This window comes from Anabrus simplex, chromosome 4 (genome assembly GCF_040414725.1).
Source record: "Anabrus simplex isolate iqAnaSimp1 chromosome 4, ASM4041472v1, whole genome shotgun sequence".
NCBI classification, from domain to species: Eukaryota; Metazoa; Arthropoda; class Insecta; order Orthoptera; family Tettigoniidae; genus Anabrus; species Anabrus simplex.
In genome coordinates this window covers 80,562,686-80,581,099 of record NC_090268.1, presented here as the reverse complement: position 1 = coordinate 80,581,099, position 18,414 = coordinate 80,562,686, and the positions used below count along the sequence as shown (strand labels likewise).

At 39.7% G+C, this 18,414-nt stretch overlaps 1 protein-coding gene across 2 annotated transcripts in view; it reads left to right on the top strand.

The window, feature by feature from the left end:
• The window catches only part of l(2)gd1 (lethal (2) giant discs 1), a 107,276-nt gene that overhangs the window by 24,783 nt on the left and 64,079 nt on the right, over positions 1–18,414 (top strand). For both annotated transcript variants that reach the window (XM_067145132.2, XM_067145131.2), the window contains exons 5-8: positions 4,885–5,078; positions 5,167–5,423; positions 6,033–6,210; positions 11,605–11,838. In XM_067145132.2, coding sequence (XP_067001233.2) covers positions 4,885–5,078; positions 5,167–5,423; positions 6,033–6,210; positions 11,605–11,838 — 863 coding nt within the window. The remainder of the gene's footprint in view (positions 1–4,884; positions 5,079–5,166; positions 5,424–6,032; positions 6,211–11,604; positions 11,839–18,414) is intronic.

The window sequence follows — 18,414 nt, the reverse complement described above, 5'->3', positions numbered from 1 at the left end:
AAGGCTGAAGTAAACGATTGCTTAATTTTAATGCTAAATACTGCAATTAAGTAAGAATGGGATACATCTCAAGCATATGGCAGTGTGCATCATTGATTTCAGAGGTTAGTTTATATTTTCTTGGGTCTGGTTAAATTTCGGAAAGGCTACGGTATTATCATGTAAATGTATAGGGAGAAGGTTATCATTTTCCTACTGGCGCTCGAAATATGTTTTCATGATAGATATAATATGGTTAAGTTAGGTTCCTCCTCTGCGAACCATGTGACCTTGCCGCGGTGGGGAGGCTTGCGTGTCCCAATGATGCAGATAGCCGAGCCGCAGGTGCAACCATATCGGATGGGTATCTGTTGAGAGACCAGACTAACGAATGGTTCATCGAAAGGGGGGTAGCAGCCTTTCGGTAGTTGCAAGGGCGGCAGTCTAGATGATTGACTGATACGGCCTTGTAATAATACTCAACATGGCTTAGCTGTGTTGATACTGCTACACGGCTGAAAGCAACGGGAAACTACAGCGGTAACTAACTCCCGAGGACATGCAGCTCTCTCTGTATGAATGATGTACTGATGATGGCTTCCTCCCGGGTAAAATATTCCGGAGGTAAACTAATCCCCCATTCGGATCTCCGGGTGGGGACTACACGAGAGGGGGCGATCATCAGGAAGATGGATACTGACATTCTGCAAGTCGGAGCGTGGAATGTTAGAAGTTTGAATCGTTGTGGTAGGTTAGAGAATCTGAAAAGGGAGATGGATAGGCTAAAGTTAGATGTAGTTGGTATAAGTGAAGTACGTTGGCAGGAAGAACAAGATTTTTGGTCAGGTAACTACCGAATTATCAACACAAAATCAAACAGGGGAAATGCAGGAGTTGGTTTAATAATGAATAAGAAAATAGGGCAGCGGGTAAGCTACTACGACCAGCATAGTGAAAGAATTATTGTCGTCAAGATAGACACCAAACCAATGCCTACCACAATAGTGCAGGTCTATATGCCTACTAGTTCAGCGGATGACGAAGAAATCGAAAGAATATATGAGGAGATAGAAGATTTAATACAATATGTAAAAGGTAACGAGAATCTAATTGTGATGGGAGCCTGGAATGCAGTAGTAGGCCAAGGAAGAGAAGGTAATACAGTAGGAGAATTTGGATTGGGACAAAGGAACGAAAGAGGAAGTTGGCTGGTTGAATTCTGCACTGATCATAATTTAGTCCTTGCCAATACTTGGTTCAAACACCACAAACAACGGCTGTATACGTGGACGAGACCTGGAGACACTGGAAGGTATCAAATAGACTTCATTAAGATTAGGCAGAGATTCAGAAACCAGGTGTTGGATTGCAGAACTTTTCCAGGAGCAGACGTGGACTCTGACCACAACTTGTTGGTCATGAAATGCCATCTGAAGTTGAAGAAATTGAAGAAAGGAAAGAATGCAAAAAGATGGCATCTAGACAAGTTGAAAGAAAAGAGTGTGAGGGATTGGTTCAAGGAACATGTTGCACAAGGGCTAAATGAAAAGGCTGAAGGAAACACTATAGAAGAAGAGTGGAGAGTCATGAAAAATGAAGTCAGTAGGGCTGCTGAAGAAATGTTAGGAAGGAAGAAAAGATCAACTAAGAATCAGTGGATAACTCAGGAAATACTAGACCTGATTGATGAACGACGAAAATACAAGAATGCTAGAAATGAAGAGGGCAGAAAAGAATACAGGCGATTAAAGAATGAAGTGGGTAGAAAGTGCAAGGTAGCTAAGGAAGAATGGCTGAAGGAGAAGTGTAAGGATGTCGAAGGCTGTATGGTCCTGGGAAAGGTAGATGCTGCATACAGGAAAATCAAGGAAACCTTTGGAGAAAAGAAATCTAGGTGTATGAACATTAAGAGCTCAGATGGAAAGCCACTTCTAGGGAAAGAAGACAAAGCAGAAAGATGGCAGGAGCATATCCAACAGTTGTATCAAGGTAAAGATGTAGATAATTTGGTTCTGGAACATGAAGAGGCTGTTGTTGCTGATGAAATGGGAGACCCAATTTTGAGGTCAGAGTTTGACTGAACTGTGAGTGACCTAAATAGGAGCAAGGCACCTGGAATTGATGACATTCCCTCTGAATTACTGACTGCCTTAGGAGAAACCAGCATGGCAAGGTTATTTCATTTAGTGTGCAAGATGTATGACTCAGGTGAAGTCCCATCCGATTTTCGGCAGAATGTTGTTATACCTATTCCCAAGAAAGCTGGTGCTGACAGGTGTGAAAACTACCGCACCATTAGTTTAGTATCTCATGCCTGCAAAATTTTAACACGTATTATTTACAGAAGAATGGAAAAACAAGTTGAAGCTGAGTTGGGAGAAGATGAATTTGGCTTCAGAAGAAGTGTAGGAACACGTGAAGCAATCCTGACTTTACGTCTGATCTTAGAAGATCGAATCAAGAAGGACAAGCCCACGTACATGGCATTTGTAGATCTAGAAAAGGCATTCGATAATGTTGATTGGACCAAGCTATTTATGATTCTGAAGATGATAGGGATCAGATACCGAGAACGAAGAATCATCTACAATCTGTATAAAAATCAGTCTGCAGTGATAAGAATCGAGGGCTTTGAAAAAGAAGCAGCAATCCAGAAAGGAGTGAGGCAAGTCTGCAGTTTGTCCCCTCTCCTTTTCAATGTTTATATAGAACAGGCAGTAAAGGAAATCAGAGAGAAATTTGGAAAGGGAATCACAGTCCAAGGAGAGGAAATCAAAACCTTGAGATTTGCCGATGATATTGTTATTTTATCTGAGACTGCAGAAGATCTCAAGAAGTTGCTGAATGGTGTGGATGAAGTCTTGGGTAAGGAGTAAAAGATGAAAATAAATGTCCAAAACAAAAGTAATGGACTGCAGTCGAACGAAGGCAGGTGATGTAGAAAATATTAGATTAGGAAATGAAGTCTTAAAGGAAGTAGATGAATATTGTTACTTGGGTAGTAAAATAACTAACGATGGCAGAAGTAAGGAGGACATAAAAAGCAGACTAGCACAAGCAAGGAAGAGCTTTCTTAAAAAAAGAAATTTGCTCACTTCAAACATTGATATAGGAATTAGAAAGATGTTTTTGAAGACTTTCGTGTGGAGCGTGGCATTGTATGGAAGTGAAACATGGACGATAACTAGTTCAGAAAGAAAGAGAATAGAAGCTTTTGAAATGTGGTGTTACAGAAGAATGCTGAAGGTGAGATGGATAGGTCGAATCACGAATGAAGAGATACTGAATCGAATTGGTGAGAGGAGATCGATTTGGCTAAATTTGACAAGAAGAAGAGATAGAATGATAGGACACATCTTGAGACACCCAGGACTTGTTCAGTTGGTTTTGAAGGAAGTGTAGGTGGCAAGAACGGTAGGGGTAGACCAAGGTATGAATATGACAAGCAGATTAGAGCAGATGTAGGCTGCAATAGTTACGTCAAAATGAAAAGGTTAGCGCAGGATAGGGTGACATGGAGCGCTGCATCAAACCAGTCTATGGACTGATGACTCAAACAACAACAACAAGTTAGGTTAGGTGACTCTGTTTGAATAAGAAAACAAACATTTATCACAAAATGCGATCGATCATCTTCAGTATTGTATAGTTTTCTCGCTATGTGCAGTTGCGAGCTCTCTCGTCGACATAGGAGTTGTCGGAGTTGATTAGTAATACCCGTCGACTGCTGTTCTGTAAAGCAAAATCAAAATGAAAGAAGATAACATGTTTTTCGTAATAAATGCGTAAATAACGTGGTCGATAGCAGTTGTTAAATTGTTAAAAATAAGGGCTGTAGTAAATGATCGCTTAATTTTAATACTGAAATCACTTAAGGATTATAAGATATAAATTTCATGTTTGTTCTTTATTGAAGTGCAATTATAAGAAATAAATTGACAAGAGGATCCACCTTTTTAGTACAATATATCAAGTGAATAATATTACATCAGTCTTGGGACTAGTTTCAGCCAAATAAACATTAAACAGATTGTGATAACTAAAACATACGTATACCAGACAATGTTGCAGGAATAATAAATACATATAATAACAAAAATTATGGTTATGATCTTCCTGTCATAATATGATGTCTTTAAGTTGACTTAGGACCTCAGGCAAAGAAGTAAATCTCTATAATGAAATGTACAGTATATCTAATGTGTGATGTAGAACAAGAACTGACTTGCTATAGGAGGCAGGCAGGCCATGTAAACAAAGGAGTGGATAGGGAGCATGTGCTGACTTTCTTATTATGTGGATATCATCCACAAAAAGGCAAGTTTTGAATAAACTGATTGCCGTTTCATACCGATTGTATTGTGTATTGGATTTTTCCCGATTTTTACGAAATATTGGATATAACGACAATCCGCTATAGCAAGTATATTTTTTGCTGTTATGAATTCTCGTTATAACGGACTTCTACTGTACATTACAATGGTAATGAAATTACTTCAGTTGCTGCTTAAAGAAAGGCCTTGTATTTGTATAGAAATTGCTTGCAAATATAACTTCTGTGTATCAGAACCACTGAAACATGTAAAGTGAGCATACTTTCTCTTCTATATGGTGTGGTCTTAGTATGGAATTCCATCAGATGAAATTATCTTATGTTATTTCTGGTTTCTCTTATCCAGAATTTGACATGGCTTTGAATATAATCTGCAAGCTGTTCTCTTTTTTTCTTTTAATTCTAAGTTATACCTTAATGATTCTATCACAGTGCATATATAATCCTTTATTCAACTGTTACAGTTACTTTTTGATTGTCAACTCTATAATATTTAGATAAAAATGATCAAATAGTAATTTCAATTTGTTAATCTCTTGAGAGCAGATTACTATTTGCAAATACTTTTTCAGGTTTGGTCGTGGAATAAAAACTCTGAATGACCTAATAAAGCAAGCACGTGCTGGTCGTGTTGTGAATGAAGAAGATATTCCTCCACCTGTTGTTATTTCTGCCATTACCAAACCAGCTCCTGCAGGAGCTCCTGCTCCTGCAGAGGAATCATCTGTATCCCCACAAGTCCCAGCACCTTCTGTTGCCATTTCAGGTAAGGTATATGGCAAGACTGTGTTATTAAGACTTTTGCCATTTTACAACTGTAAACAGTGCATCAATATATTGATGTTTGTATACAGAGCCGGATCCACCAGCGGTTCCTTCACGACCTGCACCACTACCTCCCCCTCCGTCGGTGCCTCGTTACGGTGTTGCACTCCCAGGACTTACTGCAGGAGGGAAGGAGAGTGAGTCTAGTTCATCCTCTGTACCTGCAGTTGATAAGAATACCTTGAATATCTTGACAACAAGGAGAGACCAGTATAAGTTGGCAGCTCTACAAGCAAAAAGGAGTGGTGACACAGACACAGCTATAAAGTTTGTTAAAATAAGTAAGGTATGTGAATGTAATGTGATGCACAATGTTCCATTGATATGACATTGGAACTGCTGACATTGTTCAGACATTTCTTTGTTCGCATGATTTATTTCTTCATCTGATTATTTTTTGGATGACTTCATATCCATTTACGTTCAGTTTCAAATCTTCAAACTTTTTAATTGTTTTTCCTTGTCAAGTTGTTATTTTAGTGTTCCTGGGATGTGATACCTCAGCAATATTGTCATTGGCTTTTCACCAAGACAGTCGTAATTCTAATTCTAGGCAATGCTTGTGAGATTTTTCAAGTAGAAATTCATATCTGCATGGCTCAGATTCCTTACAAAACTATTGGTCCTGTGGCTAATGACTTTTGGATTAACAGTCTCTGAAAAGTACTAGAGTATAGTGTTGTATCACTGGTTTATTACTTTTTCCTGTTTGTTGTATTTTGCTTTATAAAGTTTTGCATATTGATTTCAGAAAAGGATAGACTGAAATTTCATGTTTTATACATATATATAAAAGAGGTGTTTAACATTTTTGAACATAGACTCTCTTGATTACATTATCACGTTTATATCATATGAATTCTTAAAATGAGTGAGTTTCTTTGTAATTTTTCAGCAATTTGATAGAGTTATTGCTGCTGTTGAGAGCGGTCAGCCAGTTGACTTGAGTGCAATGCCACCACCACCACCATCATCTTTGTCTACTACACCACAAATTAATGAACCACGCAAAGAAGAGAGTAGACAGCAAGGAGAAGCTAATGATGAAGGCCCTAGTGCAGCTGTACCTCAAGGTAAATTCACTTATATTGACTACTTCTTGCTTTTAGCCCCACCATATTTCTGTTAAAATGCTAAACATAATAAGATCCAGTCAATTGTAACTGAAGCACTGAGAGGGAAATACTTCAAAGTCTGTGAAGTGCATGGCTTGGCAATAAATGGCAGTAGCAGGAGGATTGACATACTTGCTTTAAAAAATAATTCTTCAGTAAGGTATATAATAAACCTAACAGTCCACCTTGAAAGCTGCAGAAAAATGGCAAATTTATGAGCCTACCATCCTATACTACCAGAGGAAATATGATATAGAAGAAATCTCAGTTATCGGCGCGTGGGACCGTCCCTCACCTCCTTATGGATTTCTGACTTAACTTTTTCTCTACACACTGAAATCTTAAAGAAGATAGCAGTGTTAGCTCTGAAAGGATCAATCTCCATCTTCAGGGATCATTGTTGCTGAGAAGCTGCGTCCACCACCACCACCACAACAACAACAAAAATATGACGAGCACTCACAATTTTAAGCAACTTTGATACTTTGATAGGCAATCCAGAAATCTGGGAAGTGTTTGGTGAATAAATCCCAGTTGTGTATTACAGTGGAACCTCGATTATCCGTTCCTGGAAAATACGTTTTCCCGGAATATGCGTTCAAATTACGTGGTCCCACGAGCATCGTTAATAAATCACGTTGTAAAAGGCCCGCATTATCCGTTCCTCGAAGAAACGATTTCCCGGATCAACCGTCCAGAAATTCCAGTCCCATCAACGCTAAATCCTCGATCAATCGTTTTTTAATACACTGTATCTCACAAAAGGACGGCTATGGCATATTTATGGATCTTGGCGTTAACGCCCCGTGTTTGCGATAATTAAAGCAAGTACTGTACCGGTACTGGAAAAGCGATCGGCGGTGAACTTGCATAAGGGACCATCTTAGCATCGCATTCGGGTGGTATTGTTTAGAAAATGTCGGGAAATCATAAAGCAGAGAGTGGCCTCAACAATTGCAAGGAGACACGGTGCATTTCGAGAGCTCTGTTTGAAGACGGAACGAGTTTCGTCAAATGTTCGCACTTATAAAACGTCCATATGTTTACATTTTTTCGATCGTACTGCCGAACACGTTTTCGGCACTTTGCTCAGGGCACTGTAGAGTAATTGGGCTTTCAGTCAGGAATCGAAACTGCTCCTTCTTAACACAAATTTAGTATTTTTGATATTATCGTACATTAGCGAGACCAGAACAGATGTTGCACCTTACATTAAAAAAAGAAAGCCATGGGAGGTCTTCGGATTGCCTATTACTGTTTAGGTCCTAATGTAAGACTGGGAATTTTACGTTTTCGTGTTAAAATACCAAAAACTGCAGTCGTTTTATTTGCGCGCGTTACATTTTAAATGGTTGGTATCATTTCCAACTCGTACTGACACGTGCAGCGAGCGTGCTTTCCAGATGACCTCAAGGTCACGAAACCGTAATTTCTAAAGTTTTGATGATATTTCTTTTATCTTTCCAATTTGACTGGATTTGTGACTCGCAGAACTGAATATAATGCATTCTAGAATTTTTAAGAATCAATACTTACATTCGAAACCATGTTTTCGAGTTCAACATAACCTTTAAAAGTCGATGTAGGCCTAATTTGCGCGATACGAGATTTCCAGAAACTGACTACGAACTGTATACCGGAGACCAAATTACAATGAAAGATTAAGAAATGAAGGGATTTCGCCATCATTTTGGGTGCTTTTATATCTAATGTGCTTTATTTTACTAGATGAGAGAATTAAAAAGCTACTTGTGGTCGATTGTCGTTTGGCTTGGCGTTATTAGATTTTTCGAAGAGTTTGGCTAGCCTAATCAAAGTTGCTGAACTGAAAGAAGTTTTCACGGGAAACTGACGAAGATTCCCCTGTAAAACTGAATATAAAGTATCGAGATTTTGAACTCTCGTACCGGTAATTAATGCGGTTTCATCCAGAGGGCCCGGGTTCGATTGCGACCAGGTCAGGCAATTTTACCTGGATATAAGTCTGGTTCCAGGTCCACTCAGCCTACGTAATTACCTTTAGTTGTGGAGCTATCAAATGGTGAGATGGCAACCCCGATCTACAGAGCCAGGAATATCGGCCGAGAGGATTCGTTGCACTGACCATGCGCTTTCGTAATCTGCAGGCCTTCGGGTTGAGCAGCGGTCGCTTGGCAGGCAAAGTCCCAATGGGGCTGTAGTTTGGTTTGGTTTAGGAGTTTTTGTAAGATTATAATTATACATATTTCATTTTTGTGATGTTTAGCCAAATTGTTGATGGTTTTCATTCAATCCCGGATTTTACGTTTTCCCGTGTTGTACGTTTTATTTTCATGGTCCCTCGAAAAACGGAGAATCGAGGTTTCACTGTATTCTCAAATCAGGTTGAAAAACAAGACATTGTTTTTTTTGATAACTACTTTCTTGCCATAGCATATTGAATATCTAACAGTATGCTCTCCCTCCAGTTTCTCTTTCTTTGCTTGCATGATGAAGGGCAAGTATTAATTATTAGTTTCGACAGACTGAATAACCTAACAGTTATATATTGAGTCAAAACTGAAATGGCTTTCAGTATAACAAAATATAAGCAAAGTTACTCTGGGAAGCAAATTATGGTATCGTAATACACTGGATGTGACCTTGCATCTGCACATACGGAATACTCGTGTACTGAAATTACAGCCAGTTCAAAACGTCACATTCCATCTAGCTCATTAGGCCAGAGAATACCCTACGATCTGGAATTACCTTCCTGCCTTTCACTAAAGAAGGGGAGAGAACTGCTGCCACCGAGATAAGGGGATTACCTAGGTACACAATGCTCACTATCACATTTTCCCCAGAGCTGGGCTGCTGCTCCTCCTAAATAAAATTTAAATAAGTTCAAATACCTGTTCACATGGGGCATTAATATTCAGATACTTATTTCCATTTTTGCTCCGCAGATAGTTGATTTCTTGCAGTGCTTCTCTATACAGCCTTATTTAATGCGACATATTTCCTTCATAGATACCTTTTGAACACTAATGCTTTGTTATGAAGTACAAAGGGCTGAAGGGTTCAGGTTCAGTGCTTTGTGGTAGGTTCGATGCTTTATTGGAGGCTGTTTGATAATTTTCTGCCCATGTATTCCCAGTAATGATAGCAAATAGCTTTGTACTGCTTAAGTTGATCTTGAATAATTTTGGGAAGAATATCTCTAATAAAGCTTTCTTAGTGTTATGAAGAGAGAAAAAAGTGATCAGTCAAATATTAGTATCTAGAAATAGATTAAAATTTAAAACCCATTTTTAAAATGGGTTAATTATACTGTACCAGTAAAAGAGCCCGACTCTCAGATTAAATTTTAAAGTAGCATGAAATAGAGTTCTCAGGGCGAAAAACTGGATTAATTGTAGCTAGGGCTCGGTACAGGAGGTAGGGTCCTATCTACAGAAAAACTTTGACTCTGATTGTATAAGAGTTTATTCAAATAAGTCATGAATTTGCACATCACCTCTAAGTAGAAATGGATTGTCTTCCTCGTATTCCAATAGTATGGCTCGGGTTCTCCAGCTCACCAAGCCAAGCTGGTGGAAGCACGTTCCATAAGACTCCAGGGATTCCAGGGACTCCATATACTCCAGACAGAGGCAGCTGGACTGTCTGGATTGACGGCAAGTAGAGATGTCTTGAACTCTGAGGCCCGGGTTGAACCCCGATGATCCAGGCGATGTTGTAGATAGTCATGTACTACCTCAGCCCAATGAGACTGAGAGGATTGATGTTCCCAAGGTCACTAGTAGCACTGAGTGCATGAACACCTTGGATGATCAACTTATAAGCAGAGATCTTGATAATTGTACATCAAGACTTCCAACACTCCTAAAATGATATGAGTGGTATTACTAATTTTAGAGTTCATCACTAGGAAAATCTTCGTCTCTGAATAACGTTTGGCAACGAAAAATACAAGTCCCTTCTTGTGAAATTATAGTTAAACTCATTACTGGCGAAGGTGCAAGTCTTTGCCTAAACTCGAACGAAAAAACACAAGTCCATTCACTTGGAAGTCTGAATATATTTAAAGTTAATCACTGGTGAAATTCATAAAGTCTTTGAGTGACCACTGACGAAAACACAAGTCCATTCACATAAATAAATTCACTGATGAAATTTATAAGTCCTTTAAACCAACACTGGCAAATGTACAAGTCTTTGAGTAAATGCAAGTGAAATCCTGACTTTGTTTAGAGCCGTTGGAAAGTTAAAGTTCATCACTAGCAATGTTAATCAATCACTGTCTATTAGAAGGATGGGATCCTCAACAGTCGCAAATATTCCACGTAAATAACACAAGTCCATTTTACGAACACTTAGAAAATGTCCAATCTCGAATACTCGTAAATAATACAAGTCCATTCAATGATCACGTAGAAAAGTTCTGATCTCAAACACATGAAAATAATACAAGTCCATTTAGTGAACACTTAGAAAAATTCCAGCTTCGAAGGCACGTGAATAATACAAGTCCATTCAGTGAACACTTAGAAAAATTCCAGCTTCGGAGACACGTAAATAATACAAGTCCATTTAATGAACACTTGTAAATATTCTAAGTTCAATTACGAAGACTTAGAAAAATTTCTACAACACTCGAAGTCTTATGAGTCCACTTTATAAAACTTGGAAGAATCGTCTTCCCACACTTGTATAATGACAGAGTTCCACGATGATAGTAGTAGCAAGAGTGTCCCCGCTGACTACTCAGCTGAGACTGTGTGTATAGGCTACAGTAGGTCCCCTTTTTATTCAATCCGGGATGTCTACGTCATAATACGGTTTGATTGAATATCTCCCGAATCCCTCGATGGATTTGCTTGAAACTCAAGCATTGGGACGTTTAGGTGATCCCAAACAAGATGACATATCGCTCGACTCGCTAGCACAATTATTATAGAAATTTCAAAATTTTCTCAATCGAACTCTCTAGAACAAGTGACGTGGAATCCAGAAAATACCAGTCAAGGCTGGTAACACGTGTTGAGACGAGCGGGCGGTCTAGCTAGCCCCTGTGGCTACGTCACAGCTCACAGTCGTCACACACTCGCTAGCTGGTCCTCACTGCTGGTAAACAAACCAGACGCGCTCGGAACATTACGCGTGGTAAATAAACGTAACTTATGCTCAAAAAAATACTTATGTACAGGTCGTAACCGGTACAATACTAAATTTATAGCAAGTTCCCCTGTTATTTTACTCTATTTTTGATCGGAGTTTAGTTTTAAAGAGTTGTGTTTGTCATGTTTACCACCTCTACTGCACAGTCAATCACCATTGTCTTTAACCATTGATTTGATGATTGTTTTCTTGTTTTTTTTTTTTTTTCAGAAGAAGGAGAGGTGGATGAATCGATATATAATGCACCACCAGCTCCAGCAACAGTATTGGAAGCATTACAACAAAGGCTTGCAAAGTACCAGAGTTGTGAACAACAAGCCAAAGAAGAGGGCAATGCAAGTAAAGCTCGACGCATGGGTCGTATTGTCAAGCAGTATGAAGGAGCTATCAAACTGCACAAAGCTGGAAAGCCTATACCTGTGGATGAGTTACCAACACCTCCAGGTAATGTGAGACATTCATATTTGAAGTTAAATTTTAATGAGGTTAATAATTAATGAACTTTGCAAGAAACAAATTTCATTGTTTACTAAAAAGTATCAAAATGCTTGTTAATTAATGAACTGACACATTTCTTACCAAAATTGACTTTCAACCTATTAGGTTGCGTTAGGCCAATTTTGTTCTGTACTTAACCTCTCTTCAGCACGTACTACATGTATGTAACACGACGATTACAATGCGATTACAATTACACATTCAGTATTCATTAACACAATTCTTATTTCTCTATTGTGGAAACTTCTCTGTTTAAGATCCAACTTCATGTTTTGTACCTTTAATGTGAAAAAGTAGTTTCTTGGAGACTGATGAAACAATTAATGATCATCTGATTCGTCTGATTTGAGGTAAAGCCATGAAAAGGAACAAACAAGTGCAAATCAAACCATATACAGAAAGATAGGAACATCGGAAGGAATGCATAAACACAATGACTGGTCAGTATGGGAATGAGAAATTTGAGGTAAAATGATGAAAATTTTTGTTTATCTTTTACATTAGAAGCCTCCATGGCTCAGGCGGCAGCGCGCCGGCCTCTCACCACTGGATACAGTGGTTCAAATCCCGGTCACTCTATGTGAGATTTGTGCTGGACAAAGCGGAGGCGAGATAGGTTTCTCTCCGGGTACTCTGGTTTTCCCTGTCATCTATCAAACATTTCATCTATCAGTCACTTATCATTGCCCCAGAGGAGTGCGACAGGCTTCGGCAGTCGGCACATTTCCTATCCTCGCCGCTAGATGGGGGCTTCATTCATTCCATCCTTGACCCGGTCAAATGACTGGAAACAGGCTGTGGATTTTCATTTTTCATTTTACATTACTTGTTAGTGTCCAGGTACGTGGCTAACTGGTCAGCATGTTGACCATTGGTCCATGGAGTCCGTGGTTCGATTCCTGGTTGGGTCAGATATTGTAACCTTCATTGGTTAATTCCTCTTTCTTGGGGACTGGGCGTTTGTGCCATTTTCAACGTTAGACATCATCCAAGTTAGCACCCCTTCTTCACAGATGCACAAGTCACCCATGGGCGTCAATTTGAAAGACCTGGCCTTTCCGGAGACCATGTTCCATTTTTACCATATTTTCTTCCATAATTAATGCCCTTGCATAATTTATGCACCCTAATTTTGTTTGGTTCAAAGCAGGGGAAAAGGAAATGTTAGTGTATTTCTCAATGATTCATTGTGCGCGTACCAAGCTCGGTAGCTGCAGTCGCTTAAATGCAGCTATTACCCAGTATTTGGGAGATCGTGGGTTCAAACCCCACTGTCGACAGGCCTGAAGATGTTTTTCCGTGATATTTTACTCACAAGGAATATACTAATTAAGGTCACGGCCGCTTCCTTCCCACTTCTAGCCCTTTTCTATCATATTATCACCATAAGACATATCTGTATCGCTGCAAAGTAAAACAACAATAATTCATTGCACAGTTATGGTTGTGTTTCAAAATACAGTAAAGCTGTCAAATAGCAGCCTTCCTATTGCAAAATTTGGCATTCCAAATACTGCGCAACTTTCTGTTATCCCCTGCTAGTACGTATTACTGCACTAGTTCCGTGAGTGAATCAGCACAGACCTGACTAGTGACGCTGTATTCCAGGCTGGTACAAACATATTTTATGAGTGTTTTCAGGTACACACACATTCTTTGGTCTCACAATTGTTTGTTAATCCACAGTGAGGAAGTATTGAGAAATACTGCATCATCTAAACTCGCAGTAATCAGTTACGGCAAAGCACACTGGAATAGCGTAGCGGGCTACAAGCATTCAGTGTCCGAGTGCAACATGCGGTACTGGGGGAAACAGAAAACTTCACTTCAGGCGACTAAGTCTTGCAAAGCATTTTGTAGTTCAAAAAGTGGCAAGTTTCTGCAAGTGGAAAAGGATCTGCAGATGTATGCAATTTCTTTATGCAACAATAGATATGCTATGAAATGGCGTGTAGTATTTTAGTGCCGTGAGTGTCCGAGGACAAGTTCGGCTCGCCAGATGCAGGTCTTTTGATTTGACACCCGTAGACCTGCGTGTTGTGATAAGGATGAAATGATGATGAAGGCTACACATTCACCCAGCCCCCGTGTCAGCGAAATTAACTAATTATGGTTAAAATTCCTGACCTTGCCGGGAATCGAACCCGGGACCCCTGTGACCAAAGGCCAGCACACTAACCATTTAGCCATGGAGCCGGCAATAGATATGCTGTTTCTCATGAAATGCTCTATTTTAAAAGATGGGAAATAGCAGCACATGGAATTAGTATCTTGGATTGTAAGGTTAGCCGAGGCTGGGCGATTAATTTCTTGAAGAGAAATGGACTTTTCTCTTCGACGAAAAACATAAGTATGCCATAGAATGCCTAATAATTTCAACCAAAAAAAGTCATTGATTTTCATTGCTGCATGATTGGGAAGCAGAAAGTGAAGAAATATTTGCTTTCCCAAATAGGAAATGTAGATCAGATGCCTATTAGTTTTGATATGCCTCAAAGTCGAACAGTCAATAAAAAAGGTACAAATGAGTGTTATCGTACATACCGTACTACTGGAAGCAGAAAGTGCAATGCTTGCTGTAACAGCTGATGGCAGAAAGCTTGCACCTTACGTTGTTCTGAAATGAAAAACCATGCCAAATGTAATATTTCCTTGAGGGATCTATGTTCGTATCCAAGAAAAGGGGTGGATGGCCATGTCACTCTTACAAGATTGGATACAAACAGTCTGGAGAAATCAAGCAGGGTCTCTCCTTCCATTCCCAGGACCCCTCGCGTTGGACAGTTTGCATAGCTACCTGAGGGAAGACACTAAGAAATTAGTGGAAACCATGAATACCAGTTTGGCAGTGATCCTGGTGGATTGATGTCAGTACTTCATCCCTTGAACGTTTTGATAAATAAACCATACAAGGACATTGTGCAAAATCTCCATCAGTGCTCGATGGTGGAAAGTATGCACAAACTTACTTCAATAGGTAAGATTCAGAAGCCACCTGCGGAACTCATTTGTAAGCGGATATTGTGCACTCGGGACATGATTTCTTGAACGTGATTGAATACAGCTTCAACGGAAATCTCAAATACATTAGACGGGAGTGAAGATGTCTTCTTATGGAGAGTGAATCCTACCCACCTGTCTACCAGGTTGATGTATGCTAGCCAAACTGGTTACTACTTTAATGCACTGGGCTACGTTTGCCAGTAAAATACATAGTTGAAAAACATTGAAAAGTAATTTACACATTTTATTATGGATATTTTACTTTGGTACTGGGCACTACATTTACCTCCATTTGGGTTTGATATGTATATTTTGTGCAGTTGAAACTATATAAGGGCTAATATGGGTAATGATATTAGGGTTTTAGATTAATATCTGAATCCAAGAAAAAGATGTGGAAGCGTATTGAATGTATGAATATTGTTCTTGTCCATCTCCATTGTAGGAGCAGAATGATGGGAAAAGAAGAAAGCTTAACAACAGAGCTATACAAGTATCTGACAATTTAATGGAAAGGCAGAATAATGAAGGATTTTGCTTCCAATATATTTTATGTTTGCTAGAAAATTGACTTGGTTATAATTATTTTTGTAGATTTATGAATCTCTTGTGATCAGACTTGTAACTGTTGCAGGGTTTTCTCCTATTCCCACTGAAGATCATCTTCCTACTGCATCAGATTCTCCTGTACCATCCTGTAGTCCTGTGCCTACCTCACTCCCTGCTCCATCTTCTGTAGTCCTATCCACTTCTGCAGTGACAGAAAAAGAACAGCAAGAAACTCGTGATGTTTTGAATAAGTTAGTGAAAACCATTTCATATACTTGTTTCTATTGTACTGCAGTAAGGTAACTTCAACTTAAAATGCAAATATTGTTCTATGTATGGCTTGTAGAAACAGTAGTTTAAATGAGAGGCAGAATATCAATATTGTTTGTTGTGGCAATGTTTGAAAATACAGTAAGAACCCTTTTTTAATGAATCTCAAGGGAATTTGATATGTCTTCCTGTAGGTGTTTTCATGTAAAAAATGCAATACACATCATTACGCCTATATAAACCACTGTTTGATATATTTCAGCTTAGAACTCTGACCAGAAAGTTTTTGTTATCTAAGGTTCAGTATTACATGAACTATATCAACGAATTTTCATTCTAAGCGATGCATGTGCTGCAGGTCAGTATTTCTCCCCTCAACATTGTCACATAACAGTACTTCAAGGTGCAATGATGATATAATAATAATAATAATAATAATAATAATAATAATAATAATAATAATAATAATAATAATAATGATATTTATTTTTTTACGAGGGATTGTGGAAAATCTTCAAAAGACACTTGTGAAGGGTCCGCACTCCACAAGTGTGTGGGATTCTTACCCACTAAAAACCACACACCCTTTTCCCACAATGTGTATCATCACCCCGGAACCGCTCTCGCATTACTTCAGGGTGATATCGTGCTTTGTCTTTCAGACGTCTTCTTTCTTCATTTCTTCTTTACGAACGTTCGTATGCTTCCAAATCCTTCTTCTTCTGACAAAGGACGTTCTCCACGTACACTGCCACGCGATCTGCTGTCAATTCTCCTAGTTCAGTTTCCACACATCTTCTCTGAATCGTCCAATGGCCGCATACAAAAAAGGTGTGAAATACGTCGTCAATGTCATCACAGTATATGCATGCTGCGTCATTCGCTCTGCCCACTTTATGCAGGAATTTCCGGAAATATCCATGCCCTGTTAGAAGCTGCATGAGGTAGTAATTTACTTCACCATGGGCCCTTTCAACCCAGATATCCAAGCGTGGTATCAGTCGCTTGGTCCATTTGCCTCGAGGCTCACTTTCCCATCTGAGTTGCCATCGCCTCATCCGTTGACTGAAGGCACGCTTCTTTGCAAATTTCTTTCCCAGCTTTCCTTGGGTACGCCAGATTTCATGTCGCTCCAATGCAGGTAGGTCTATTGGGGCTATTGCTGCCACCGTGAGGATTGCAGGTTCGGAAACCGTGCGGTATGCGCATGCAATACGTAAAGCCGCTCTCCGTTGTACGGCAGCTATCCTTCTCCGATACCAAGCGAATCTCAAGGATTCAGCCCAGATTTCAGAGCCATATAGGAGCACTGACTGAACCGTCGACATGAGAAGACATCGTTTGCTGGATTTCAGACCTTTAATATTTCCCATTAGTCTGCTAAGTGCAGTCAAGTATTTTACTGCCTTGTCTGTCGCTCTCTGAATATGATTCCAGAATGTGAGCTTGGAGTCAAGTGTCACTCCTAGATATTTTGTGCTCGCAGATGTTTCAATCACTAACTCTCCAACAGTTATTGGTACAAGAGTTTCAATCCTTTTCCTCGTCAGAAGAACTATCTCCGTTTTGAGTTCGGCTAATGTTAGACTGTGGTTCATCATCCATTCTTTTATGCGCCGCATCACCTGGTTCAGTTTGATTTGAGCCATTTCAACATTACGAGCTACTATCAAGGCGGCCACATCATCAGCATAGCCCACAAGCTTCGTGTCCTCTGGCATCTCCAAACGTAACAAGCCATCATACATTATGTTCCAAAGATCTGGACCAAGGATCGATCCCTGCGCTGCACCAGCCGTCATGCGTTTTGTCTTTTCTCCATCTTCCGTATCATACAACAGAGTGCGATCTTTGAAGTAATCTCTCATTATGCGCATAAGATATTGTGGTAGCTTGAAAGTTTCCTCAAGAGCTACCAACATGTCGCTCCATCTTGCCGAATTGAAGGCATTCTTCACATCCAGGGTCACAAGAAGTGTCAATTTACGGGAATGATGGTTGCCCATTTGTGCCCTTTCTGCTGTATTCACCACCTCCCACACTGCATCTAGCGTCGAGTGTCCTCTCCGAAATCCATGTTGGCGAACAGATAGATCCCCTGCTAGTTGAACTGCTGAGAGGATTCTGGACTGCAGAAGTTTCTCCAGGCCTTTTCCGGCTGTGTCCAGCATACATAAAGGTCTATAACCGCCAAGTTTTCCTTTGCTGATCAGAACCAAACGAGCCATTTTCCATCGGGGACTAAAAACGCCCGTTTGCAGGCAATGATTGTACATATTCAGCAACAGTTCTGGACATAGTTCTGCTATTATCTTTAACACTTCTGTAGGTATACCATCTGGTCCTGGAGTTTTCTTGTTTCTAAGAGAGCTAATAGCTCTATTCAGCTCTTCTACAGTGAAGAGGGGTATATCATCCAGTTCTTTTTCGTCATCACAGTCAATCCTCTCTGGATGGTCTGGGAATAGTGTATCCACAATTTGTTTAATTGTTTGCGGATCCGCACTCGGGGTTGAAAATGTCCCTAGTTTCTTCATTACAATCTTATAACCTTGTCCCCATGGATCATCTTCTACTTCTTTAGCCAGTGCCCACCATTTATTGGCTTTACTTTTTCTGATTGCATTACGGAGTTCCTTCTTCGCTGACTTGTACTCCGCTGTGACTGAGGTATTCTCTTGACTGCCTCTCATCCTCTAA